At 43.3% G+C, this 13,810-nt stretch overlaps 1 protein-coding gene across 8 annotated transcripts in view; it reads left to right on the forward strand.

The window, feature by feature from the left end:
• MME (membrane metalloendopeptidase) overlaps positions 1-13,810 on the forward strand; it is a 127,484-nt gene that overhangs the window by 100,615 nt on the left and 13,059 nt on the right. For all 8 annotated transcript variants that reach the window (XM_084847315.1, XM_084847316.1, XM_084847314.1 and 5 more), the window contains 4 exons: positions 1,796-1,876; positions 3,280-3,383; positions 6,964-7,022; positions 12,825-12,944. In XM_084847315.1, coding sequence (XP_084703441.1) covers positions 1,796-1,876; positions 3,280-3,383; positions 6,964-7,022; positions 12,825-12,944 — 364 coding nt within the window. The remainder of the gene's footprint in view (positions 1-1,795; positions 1,877-3,279; positions 3,384-6,963; positions 7,023-12,824; positions 12,945-13,810) is intronic.

Genomic DNA, 13,810 nt, shown 5'->3' on the forward strand with positions numbered 1-13,810 from the left:
CCACAGTTTGTTGTGATCCACACAATGAAAGGCTTTACTGTAGTCAATGAAGCAGAAATAGACGTTTTTCTGGAATTCTCTTGCTTTATCCATGATCCAGTGAATGTTGGCGATTTGATCTCTCGTTCCTCTGCCTCTTCGAAACCCGGCTTGTACTTCTGGTAGTTCTCAGTTCACATGCTGCTGAAGCCTAGCTTGTAGGATTTTGAACATCACCTTGCTGGCATGTGAAATGAGCGCAATTGTACGGTAGTTTGAACACTCTTTGGCATTGCCCTTCTTTGGAATTGGGATGTAAACTGACTTTTTCCAGTCTTGTGGCCATTGTTGAGTGTTCCAAATGTGTTGGCATATTGAGTGCAGCATTTTAACAGCATCATGAATAACTAATTACAGCATGCAGTTGTGTGCTTACCTTTGGCTGTCCACAGCTACTTTCCCTTGAGAACATTGTAAAATGGAATAGTCTAAGAGGGTGTTTTTGATTAAATGGATGGAGGTATCCCACAATCTGACTTGCTGAGGGACACCTGAGCTCTCTCATTTTAAAACCTTTGTGGGGAGGGCTCATAGTTCAATGATGGAGTGCATGCTTTGCATGGACTAGTTCCTAAATTCAATCCCCAGTATTTAAATTGAAGGATCTCAGTTAAGACAGCTGTGAAAGACTTACCTGAAACCTTGAAACACAGCTGCCAGTCAGGTGAGGCAGTGCTGACCTAGGTTTTAACCGTAAAGGTGGCCTAAAAATAATTTTAAATAAATAAATAGGTCAACCAATGGTCTGACTCTGTATAAGATAGCATTATATGTTCATATTAATCATGGGGGAAATAGGAGAACAGACCATTGCTTAACCTCAGCCTTGTCAACTCTAGGTCTCCATTGCTAGATTACCACTTTGTTTGGAAGCCACTAACCCTGGAACTGGAGTTTCATTGCATGAAACTCTTTCCAGGGTGGGAAAAGGAAAGACTGTTGTACGGCTTCAGTATCAGTCATATGAGCAAACACAGGAAGCTTGAGGACACCATGCTTTTAGTATTCTTTATGGTCCATGGGGTCACGAAGAGTCGGACACGACTGAACGACTGAACAACAACAACAATGCATATTATTAACATTCAAAGGGGGGACTGTCATATTGTCCCTGAATGGAGACACTGGTGTTGTCCTTGTATCCCGAGCACATACATTTCCCTTGGGGAAAGATGTTTGAGTCTCCCTTTTCAACATTAATGACATGAGTATGGGAACCAAGACTACTTAGCACTTCCTGTGTTTGTGGATGCAGTTAGCAACCAACTGTGGAGCCAATGCATTGCATGATCCTAAAGGGCTATAAAAATAATGAGCATGATCCAGCCAAAGGCAAATACTTAGACTTTCCACCCCCTTCAAATCATAGTGCTTAAGTGCTTAACTTTGCCTGGATTGTGCCAATTAAGTGTGTGTGTGTGTGTGTGTGTGTGTGTGAGAGAGAGAGGGGGGGGTGGAGAGGGAGATGTCAACTGAACTGACTGTGCTGTTAAATTTGTTGTGGCATTTATATATTGGAACTGTCAAAAAGGATTCTTAAGGAGCTTTTGAGCTTCCCATTGCTTCTAATGAAACTGGCACCTAACAGGAGGTATTAATTGCCCAAAACATCTGCCTGCTGGATGGGTCTGGTTTGTAAAATCTAAAAGAGCAGACTGAAAAGCCCTGTAAATTTGCAGGCAAGATCTGCCCGAGTCTGTGACGTTTGAATTTACAACTTGACTCTAATTCACTTTAGACCATGGTTTATTTTTAGGCTGCAGCAATCAGAGAAAGAATCGGCTACCCTGATGAGATCATGACAGACACCGCTAAGCTGAACGCGGAATACAAAGATGTAAGTACAGACGAAAACACACTATAAGCAACCGAAAGAGTTTAACATCTAAATGGGAGCAGGCACAATGTGTCTATATGGAAAACTTCATTGGGGTCCCCTGTGCCAGCCTCATTTAAAAAAACACACACACATATTATGGTGCTCTTACACAGCTCCTCTTCATTTCAGTGGGACTCATGCAAGGTAACTTCCCGGTGGATTGTGTGGGATACACAAACTTCAGCCATGATGCATCATTCTGTGCAGACACAGGACTCTTGTTTCTGGCCATAGTGCTGGGATACATACATGGACCACTTTTCTATCCCAATGCTCACAGTGGAGAAGCTTCCCCCCCTCCATAGCTGGGGCTGCCACGTGGACTGCAGCCATTGAGTCCAACTGCTTAAGAGATGTCACCTGCTGAAGTATTAGCATTGCTTCTCATAATTCATTTGTACAGGTGATCAAGTGTTACTAGGGCTATTTGTGCTTACCTGTTCTTACCCCCGAAGGCTGATTCACTCAGGCATGCGCATCAACTAGTTTCTAATCGCTGGGAGACTCACAGCTCAATGTGTGAGCTGACACCGTTCATAAGCATTGTGACTTGAAAATTAATCTGGAATGTTATCATTCTGCCATTTTTATAAGTTGGTGTTGTTGTTTCAATTGATGTGTTCTTATGGTCTGTGTGTTATGGCCAAAGAAAGTAACACTGCCGATATTTTTTTTTAAATCATCTGTGTGGTGTTTGATCTGTGGGCAGCTCATCCACACGTGCAAGTCATCATTTGATGTTGCAGTCATAGACATGAACATGTGAACTGGGCCTTTGTCTACATCCTATTTTATTTTCATAATGACCTCAACATTAGCTACTTCTGTATGCACCTTTTGAGGGTGACATACATGGGTTTCTAGGCTGTCTCTCATCCAGGCACTGACCAGACCAAAGCCTGCTTAGCTTCAGTAAAGCTGCCACATTATGTGCCACTCAGTAACCTTGAGGAATGTGCAGGGGATGTGAGCTGACATCTTCTCAGGCCACAGCCAACACTCCAGCAACTACACCACTCTGGCTCTCTTTCTCTTTAGCAATTTTATTCATATTTATTTTTATGTTATTATTACATTTGTCTCCCAACTTTTTTCTTCTAGCAAGGTACCCAAAGGAAGCTTACATAGTCCTCCCCCTCTCCATTTTATTCTCACAGCAACCCTGTGAGGTAGGTTAGGCTGAGAGTCAGTGACTGGCCCAAAGTCACTCAGGGAGCTTCATGGCTGAGTGGGTAGAAGAACCCAGATGTCCCACGTTCCAGTCCAACACTCTAACCACTACACCACACTGGTTCTCAAATGACACTGTAATTTCTCTCTCCCCCCCGCCTCTCTTTCTCTCTCCTCTCCCTCTTTTAAAGTTGATCTACAATGAAGAAGAATATTTTAAGAACATGATTGAAAACTTAAAATTTATTCAGAAGGAAAGGCTGAAGAAGCTGAGAGAAAAAGTGGATAAGGAAGAGTATGTATTTAAACTATTTAAGCTGTGAATATAATGCTGTGGGTTTTTTTAAATGCTGTGGTTGGCCATCTGCTAAAGTAGCACCTGTCTGTAGTGAGAAAGACTGCAACTTTATCATGGGGCAGGTCGTACGACACTGACCTGACTCCTCCATGTTTATTTTATCCCTACTGGATGTCTGTAAGCTGCTCAGGATTTGGCCCATTCCTGAACATTTTACTGTGGGGAAGAGTATGCTTGCACCAGCCATCAGAGGCAAAATTCTGGGACAGATATATGATTGGTCAGATCCAGTAAGTTATTTTCTTCAGATAATAAGGGATGGAGTCACTGATCTTCAAAATACTCTGGGCAGTATCCAACACTGCCTTTGGGCTAGCAGGAATTACTACGTAAGGTATTGTAACAACGTGCCAGGCAAGTTACGCATTTTAGAAATGGTGGCAAGCTGACGGTGAGCAATAGCAGCGGACCACCGAGTCCCTGTTCCAGCAAGGATATGAATAAAAGTATCTGTGGTCAAAGGACAACAATCTACGCAAGGAACAAACATTTTATGTTTCAACTATGGAGACTATTAGCAATAAATATTATTAATAGCGATGTGCACAGCCAATTGCTGCATCATAAAATAAGTCCAAAGTCTTTCTGGATAAAACTGTGAACTTTAAAATCCCCTTTCTGAAGGATCCCAAAGGCTGAAGTGTAGGATGTATGCATTCAAAGCCTGACACAATAACAAACTACTTACCAGCACAGGCAAACAGCTTTTTTCCCAGTACTTACCAAAGCCGCCCTTTTCTTTTTAACTGATGTTAGGAAGAGGTGATTCCATTCATCTGCATTAATTTTGTTTAGCAATGTTCTATGGGGGACAAGCACAACATTAATGGAGCAATCCTAAGCAAGCGTACTCAGAAATGCTCTCTAATACATGTGTTTAGGTTAGGGCAGCTTTGAGCAGTATCCTATATCTGCTCATTCTGCTTTGCTATCTTAATCATGGGGGAATTTAAGACACATGCCCTTCGAATATGTGCAGAGGAGCTTTGTCCCCAAATACAACTGTTAAGCTGAATTTTATCTAATTATGGATTCCTTTAAATATTTGCTTGATCTTATTCAGTGGTCCCAAAGGAAAAGATTATAAAGGCTATTAACTCAGGGCATGACCCCAGATTCTTCTGACCATTCTGTAATTCCATTATTTTTAAATGAGGGTCCCATCTGTAGAGTCAACACCCATCTGTAGAGACCACTATTAGCAAATACAATGCAAGGAAAGTAAATGGATTTACAACCAGCCCTGCATTTGCCAGATATATAGAAGGGTACACAGTGGCTCTATTCAGTCATGGTTTAGTGTCATGCAAAGGAGCTACAACAAACCTTGGGTACATGTATTCCTCCCCCCCTCTGGTGCAGCTCAGGGCGCAATCCTATGGCTGCTAGTCAGGAGCTAGATGGCCATAGGATTGGTCAATTCCTGGGAACCGCCCTCCACCCCCTCCTACGCTGCCTCGTAGGCAGCCCGGATCAGCCCCATGCTCTGCACTCCGAAGAACTGCATGGAGCAGGGGAAATGGGACGTTTCGGGGGGGGGGTGAGGCAGTCGGAAGTGCCAGTATAACACTTCCTATGTGTCATCTTGCCTCCTCACCATGTGCTCCGAGGTCCCACAGCTAGACAGGCAGAATCAGCTGACTAGCAGTGACAGCAGGGCAGCTGGAGCACAGTGGAGATGCACTCCTCCCCACTCCTCCTGACCTGCAGTGGATAGGCGGTTACCTCCAAGTTCGGAGGTGGCCCTCTCCCCCCAATAGGGCAAAATTGGAAGCTTCTACTTTCATTTTAGATTAACTGCATTTTAGTATGTCATCCAGATAATAAACTATGGTTAATCTTAACTATGATTAGTTAAAGCAAGCTAGTTTCATAAACCGTGGTTTGAAGTTGGCTTGTTTCAACAAACCATAGTTAAGATTAAGCAGTTTTTCCAGGTTTGGATGATATAACAAGCTGCAGTTAATCAAACACAGAAGCGAAAGTTTCCAAACTTCTCCTTGCAGCCATGCCCAAGCAGAGCCAAAGGCTTTCTGCAGCTTGTTCTGATAACACTAAAACTTGATTGAGCATTACATTTGAATGAAGCCGGCATAACATGCATCAGTTTATGCTTATGTAAAGTGTAAAGAACAGAAGATCATAAATTATTTTTAAAATGCTGCATGTGTGCTTTTATTCTAAAGGGTTCTATAAATTAAACTTTCGAAGTCAGGCAGTTTATAACAGAGATTTCATATTGTCTGCCAATATTTTGTCTCATTAAATATTTTTATAGTAAACCTTATTAATTGTTATCCAAAACATACACTGCTGGATTTCTAGCCCCTGTGGATATTGAAAATCAAAGGTATCATCCCTTGGACCTTAGAATTATCATGCCATTATACACGTCTATGGTGCAGCAGCCACGTCTAGATCAATTCTGATCACCCCTCAAAGGTAAATTGAAGAGCTGAAGAAGATGCAGAAAAGGACATGGAACTTGGGGTCATGCAATGAAACCGATTGGCAGAAGGTTCGGGACTTAAGAAAGTACCACTTCAACACAATGCATACTTAACAAATAAAAATCAGTAATACAAGAGCTAGTGATGGCCTCTTGCTTAGATAGCTGTAAAAAAGGATTAGACAGGCTTTCCCCAGCCTGAGTCCCTCCAGATGTTTTGCACTATGACTCAGCCCCAAACAGCATGGCCAATGGTCAGAGATGATGGGAGTTGTAGCCCAAACCCTTTTAGAGGGAACCAGACTGGATTAGACAAATTCATGGAGGATCTGGCTTTCAACAACTGCTAGCCATGTCAACTAACTGCAGCCTCCATGTTCTGAGGCAATGTATCTCTGACTACCAAATTCTGGGAGCAAGCAGCAGATGATGGCTCTCCTTGTGAGCTTCCCAGAGTCATCTGATTGACTCGTGTTGAAGGTACGGTGCTGGACTGGATGGACCATTGGTCTGATCTATCATACGCAGTTCTTATGATAGATCATAAGACAGGTTCTAAAATGATACATGAGGATGGTGCAGCTGTGTTGGTTGACTATAGAATGGACTTATACACATGCGCATGCGCACACATGCGCACACACGCACACATGCGCACACACACAAAACCAGGGATCACTATGTATGCTTCAACTATGTTGCCAATCTATTCTCCCAAGTGAGCTGACAGAGAAGCAGGGAATCAAATGCTGATTCAAGCTGTCCAAAGTGAAGGCCACCAATTTGGATGGCTTTAAAGGGGCTTAGACAAATCCCTGGAGGAGAAGGCTATCAATGGCTACTAGTCTTGATGGCTATGTGCTACCTCCTGTACCAGAGGAAGTATGCCCATGTACACCAGTTGCTGGGGAACATGGGCGGGAGGGTGCTGTTTGTGGATTCCTGTTGTGGATTCCATTTAAAAGGGGTTGTTGTTGTTGCTATCCAGATTCAGAGGGATTCAAAGCTCTTCAATTTTCTCCTCCCAGTCATCATTAACCCTTCCATGTGTCTCTTGACTTTCTATAGGTGGATAACTGGAGCAGCTGTAGTCAATGCCTTTTATTCACCAAACAGAAATCAAATTGGTAAGTTGGGCCTCTCTAAGAAGCACTTTCAAGTCATTTGGGGAGAAACAGGCTGTTCTCTGCCCCAACTCAGATTTTCTGTGTGTCTTGACTGGGTCAGGAAGTGGGTGATTGTTTTTTGCCTGCTCAGCATATTAATATTGCCCTGTACGATACCATACTATCTGCTCAAGTTGCCGCTGCATGTCCTGGATCCAGGGCCAGCATAAGCTCCCTTGCTGCCTGAAGCAAGAGACAACTGTGCACCCCCCACACACTGCCAGTGCTGAACGCCCCCATTCTTTCTGCTGCTGCATGTCCCCATCCCCCACCTCCTTACCTTTGTTGCTGCACCACGCGGCTGGAGGAAGCGGCTTCCTGGGTCTCATGAGACCCGGCCGGACTCCCGCAGGAGCTCATGAGACCGCTTCTTCAGGATGCACAGCTCTCACTGAGAGCAGCAGACAGCCGGCGAGTGCTCTGGGCAGCTCCGCCAGCAAACTCTACACTGGGAGAGCTGGCGGGGCTCTCTGGGGCACCCAGTGGAGGTGGCGGCAGCAGCAGTGGTGGGCCTCCCTGGATGGGGCAAGGGGGGGAGTGGCACAATTTGCCACTCCTCTGGCTCCGCCGCCTGATCTGGGCACAGGAAACCATGTAATGATAGGGCCGGCCCTGCCTGGATCTGCAGAATGAGGTCCTGCTATCCAGAATGCTATCCTTGTATGCTGTTTTAAGAGCTTCCTCTCTTTTGTGATTTCCTTTGTTTCTGAAAGAGGGGGGAAGATTTCAAAAGCAGCTTCCCATGCCATTCAAAATGGAAGTTCCATGTATCAGGCCTCGGACTACTTAGCACATATTTGATAGTATTATTTGTTTAGGCAGCTGTACTTTGAAGTGCCAGTTAAGCCAGAAGTCAACCACTTATTTCATCATCATCATAGTATTTTAGAAAGACGTATTTTTTAAAGCGCAGGGCATAATACAAAAACACAGGGTGTGACACTACGGTCCTTGCCCTAGCAAAGGAGAAATTATTTAATGCTTACACAGTAAAAGCGTGTCATACAAAATTAAGGCTGTCATAGCCCTTCATGTTCGCAAAAGTTCAATTGATTTCTTTTTGCAATTTTCTTTTTCATTTTAAGCTAAGCATTAACTCAGGGTGCAAACCAGCTTGCAACCTCTTGTGCTGAACTGTTATAGAGGTGGTGTAAAAACAAAGTCAGTTTTTTATACAAGATTGACCCCCCTCAGCAATATGTCCAGAAATGAAAGTGGCAGTTTGCAACTATTTTTGGACTATATTTTCACACTTTATTAACACATCAGAAAGTGCAGTTCACCCTGAACAAGCACATCACTGCTGAGATGGATATTGCTTACTTAGTGGTTTTCTTTTGTTTTTTACTGTTTGATCTGTTAACTTTTGTAGTCTCCCTGCTGAACAGCAGTACAAAGAATGAGGCATGACTGTCTGTGGCTGAATGTGGAAACTGGGTCTATCTTTACACTATGTACCTATGCAACTTTCATACTGGTATACCTGTCAGTCATGGCTTCCCACAGAGAATCCTGGGCATTGCAGTTAGGTAGGATTGCTGGAAGTCCTAGCTTCTCCCTTTCAGAATTACAGTTTCCAGTTTCCCTGGAGAAAGGAAGGACTGGTAAGCTAGTATAGGTCAGCAGTATGGGTTTGTTCACTGTAAAACATATTCCCAGCAGACTCAGCCAGAAGCCCAGATGTCACTTTCAAAATCAGGCATTGATCCTACTATGTATCAAGTCTAGCTGTATTGTAGACAGGACATGGGCCTCAGATTAGAGCCAGGGTCAAGGAGATAACAGAGCCTAGACAGAAAAGGATGGAAGCAGCAACAAACTCTGAGAGCACCATCATCTACATATAACCATCTTGAAACAGGGTGGGGATGGACTGCTTTCCAGTCTTGCCAGAAGAATTCATCTGGAGTACCAGTTGCCCATATTCTTCATGAAAGAGCAGTCTGAAGTTTGAGTTATCGAAACGCAGAGTGTGTTGTTTTTAAAAATCCATACTGGTTTGGGTAATTAAAAAAGGCAAACATCTTGTAATAGCACAGCTTTGAGGGCACGACCTGCTCAGTGATGTCCTGACAAAATGAATATGCATCTCAAAATGGTTGTTGAAAGTATGTAACATTGAGCCAAAAGCTGTCAGAATTACGTACAAAGTTGCTTGTGTACTAAAAGAGAATTCTGACCAGAATGGGCCAGGGCCAGAGGGTCAAACCAGCACTAGCAGAGGGGCTGAGCTAAGTATAATAATTGTACTGTATCCTTGGATTTTATTTTCTTGGGCTCCAAGATCACTGCAGACGGTGACTGTAGCCATGAAATTAAAAGACGCTTGCTCCTTGGGAGGAAAGCTATGGCAAACCTAGACAGCATAGTAAGAAGCAGAGACATCACCTTGCCAACAAAGGTTCATATAATCAAAGCTATGGTTTTCCCAGTAGTAATGTATGGACTATAAGGAAGAGCTGGACTATAAGGAAGGCTGAGCGTCGAAGAATCGATGCTTTCGAACTGTGGTGCTGGAGAAGACTCTTACGAGTCCCCTGGACTGCAAGGAGGTCAAATCAGTCCATCCTAAAGGAAATCAACCCTGAGTGCTCATTGGAAGGACAGATACCGAAGCTGAAGCTCAAATATTTTGGCCACCTAATGCGAAGAGAAAACTCCCTGGAAAAGACCCTGATGCTGGGAAAGCTTGAAGGCAAAAGGAGAAGGGGACAGCAGAGGATGAGATGGCTAGATATCACCGATGCAATGAATATGAACTTGAGCACACTCCGGGAGAGAGCGCAGGACAGGAAGGCCTGGCGTGCTCTGGTCCATGGGGTCACGAAGAGTCAGACACAACTTAACAACTGAACAACAACATCCTTGGATACTCATCAAATGCTCTTGCTACTGCCAGAGATGATCCACCACAGCTCACTGCATCTCTGAACTGCAGTAAAGTAGGGGCATTCAGATGGCAGCCCAGTGTGTTATGGTCTGGATTATTATTAATCATTTGTAGTCATCCAATGTCATAGACACAGAGCTAGAAGAGGCTGCTCTGCACCCTCTCTCTCTCTCTCTCTCTCTCTCTCTCTCTCTCTCTCTTTTTCTGTGAAGAAGCACATTGGGAAGATAAGCAGGATCTCTTGCTTGCAATCATGGCTATGGGAGGACAAGTTCAACACAGATGTGGTAAATTCATCCTGGCCACAGTCAATGTGGAGGAAGATGGGCACCTGAAGAGGAGAGCAGACCCAGTTAATTATATAACAGACCATTAATGATATAGTTTAGGTCAGAATGAGGCTGCAAACCTTTAGGCAGTTTTAAAAGATTCTGGTGGCAACAAAGTGAAATCTTGTGCTATGCCAAAGCAAGACAAAATGAAGAAACACATTAGCAGGAATGTTTATCCATCCATTAATAAAAAGGCTAATTCCACTGCCCTCACATTCAGTGCATAAACATATTATAGCAAAAGTCTTTGTCATCATGCTCAAGTTATAAGAATTCGGGAAATTTGGATTCTTTTCCTGGCAAAGTGGCAACCTTTAAATGGGCAGCCAGGAAAGGGATTACAATTCCCTTTCCACAACTGTATTTCTTTGTTGATATGGGCAAGTGTTCCTCTAGTCGGGAAGGGTCTCATAGGAATAATTCTCATCTCTCACATTGCATGAGATTGCTCAATTTTTGTAAATGTTATAAGTAAGCATCAGTTTGTTATGAAGTAGCTTAGAGTAAACATCTCATCTACTGGAGTCATATTTCTTTAACATAGTTATCATCAAAATGTTTTGGCTCTTCTAAAGTGCTGTGATGCAAAATGGAGCAATTCATCAAATTGCATAGTAGGCACAATAAACATACTTTTGGATTAATGCATTTATTTTTGGTATATACTGCTACACAATGTGTGGTGGATGTGGTATTTGATTTAACCTTGTCATTATAGTTTTATTCCCTGAGGCATTTTATTCCCTGGCTGGGCTGGGCTTGCCAATTGTAGCATATTGTTTGTGAAAACCATGAGGAATGTTATAATACAATATGGAGGCACTCGAAGAGCCTTCATGGGCAGATGTCTTTGTGTGGATGTATCACCCTTTCTTATCTAAGCAACAGACTAGGGCAGTGCTCAAATTATCAAAAGGCTGTGATGCTACAGATGGTTAATTTGACCTTAGTAAAGGATTGGACAAGCTCACTGTTGTTGGTTGCAACATCTGGAATAGTTCCTCTGAGTCTTGGGTGATTATGGAAAAACATAATGAGTCCAGTTTATCAGATCCTGAAATTTCAGCTTGAAGCTTCAGAAAAAAACTTATGGGAGGTCTGGAAGAGGAGATGTTCCAGAAAGCAGGATGGTAAAAGAAAACAGAAGGCAGTTGGCAATGGGCTGAAAAGCAAGTGAGTTTAGGAAGCAAAAATGAAGGGCAGGGATGGAAGAGGTATGGAAATAAGGAAAAAAGGGCCAAGCAGAAAGAGATAAAACTTTGCACAGCACACAGGGCACAAGGACCTTTTGTGCTCTGGAAAAGAAAGGAGTAGACTGGCAAGTGAGACCAAAATGCTCTTTGCCTGCACACCCAACAGCATGGCAACTGCTTCAGCATGATGAAATTTGGGATGGGGGAGAAATTCATTTGGTTCACATTTTAATGGCAGCTAAGCTGATTTCACACTTTCGAACCAATATGTGAAGCAAAACTCAGCTACCCTTCAGAAGCCAGTGTTCAAGAGCCAGTGTGGTGTAGTGGCAAGGGTGTTGGACTGGGAGCTGGGAGATCTGGGTTCTTGTCCCCACTCAGCCATGGAAGCTCACTGGGTGACTTTGGGCCAGTCACACACTCTCAGCCCAACCTACCTCACAGGGTTGTTGTTGTGAGGATAAAATGGAGAGGAGGAGGATAATGTAAGCCGCCTTGGGTTCTTTGCAAGAGGAAAAAAGGCGGGATATAAATGCAATAATAAATAAAAATAAAAATGCACACTTCTCCAAATTTTGCAGTGGAGATCCCCAATTTCAAAAAGCTTACAAAAAATTATATACTAGGGGAAAGTGCACACAAAAATGCATCTGTTCCTGAAAACAATGTGAAAATGTATCACGTTAGGAAAAATGCTTGTGAAAACTGTGTATGTTGGGCAAAATTGTACACAAAAATTTATGTCTTAGGAGAAATGTGCACAAAAATCAATGTGACTGTCCATGCAAACTTTTTTTTTCTCAAAGTTCAAGATGAATCATACTTAAGATGGGAAAAATCCTCAAAGTTTGGGATGAACCAAATTTATGATTGGAAAAATGAGAAATGGAGAGAAACTGAAATTGACAGATTCGCTCATCACTAGATATAATCCTTGGCTACAGGGACACATCTGTGAATAATATGACCTTGTTGTGGGCAGAGCAGATCATGTCAGTCTTTCCCACAGAACTGGCATCCTTTCTTCCAATAGGAAAGACTCACACAGTTGGCCCAGCCTACCTGGTCACATTATTCACACACGTTGCCCTGCAGCCTTGGATTGGATCATGCAAAAGTGGTATCCATGCTGCCGAATGTGCCTGTGAAGGGTACCTGACACATTGTACATTAAGGAGCAAGACAGTGGGGTGGGATGAGAGGAATAAATGGTTATATGCTGAGCTGAATTAATCAGCCAAATCTTTGGAAAAAGATCTCCAGTGTTGTTATTTTTACTGTTGTTGTTTGAGTTTTGCAAATGTACAAATTATTAAAGTGGCACCTATTGTTTCATCTCTCTTTGCAGTCTTTCCTGCAGGCATCTTGCAGCCACCTTTCTTTAGTGCATCCCAGCCTAAATCCTTGAATTATGGCGGCATTGGCATGGTCATTGGCCATGAAATCACACATGGCTTTGATGATAATGGTAAGACAAACGACCAGTATTTCACCATCAGTAGTATTACGCTTGTGCTGTAATATGCCTGTCACTTTCAGAGAGACAGTTCTGTTTTTGATATTACCAATCAAACCCTATTTTATGTGTAGGTACATGTCCTTTGCATGGGGACAAAAGTCTCTGTGATAAATATCCCACAGGCTGAGGATGGCTTTATGTGTCACTGGAAGCACCAAAAAGCATTTGCACATCATTCTGGCAGCGCAGCAGCAAATGTTCAAGTCACCACTCATGTGGTTCTTGGCAATTCTCATATTACATGAAACTTCCTCTAAATGAACAACTGCAGCATTACAACAGCAACATTAATATTTCCTCAATCACAGCCAGTTAGGGATGTCCAAGAATTCCACCACGGACTCCAATGAGGCTGAATTCCAGGGAATTCGGCCTCCGGAGTCCGTGGTGGAATGATCCCACTCACCTCCGCCTCCCGCCAGACCATCATGGAGCCGAATCCTCCTCGCCGGCAGCTCCGTTCCGCAAGTGATACGGCCTCCATTGCCACCCGTATCACTGCTGAGCAGAAACAGGAAATGATCCGGACACAAATGGCATCTGCTATGCTGTTTGCGTCCCTGTTTTTCCTTGCGATAGGCTACGTGTCTGTATTTATGTAGATATTTACGTAGCCTATCGCGTGAAAAAACAGGGACACAAACGGCATAGTGGATGGCATTTGCGTCCCTGTTTTTTCATGCAATAGGCTACGTAAATATCTATGTAAATACAGACGCATAGCCTATTGCGAGAAGAAATGGATGCAAACGGTGTAGCGGATGCCATTTGCATCCAGATCACTTCCTGTTTCTTCTCAGCAGCTATACGGATGG

This window comes from Heloderma suspectum, chromosome 3 (genome assembly GCF_057233095.1).
Source record: "Heloderma suspectum isolate Gila_16-S chromosome 3, 16-S_ref, whole genome shotgun sequence".
Lineage (NCBI taxonomy): Eukaryota > Metazoa > Chordata > Lepidosauria > Squamata > Helodermatidae > Heloderma > Heloderma suspectum.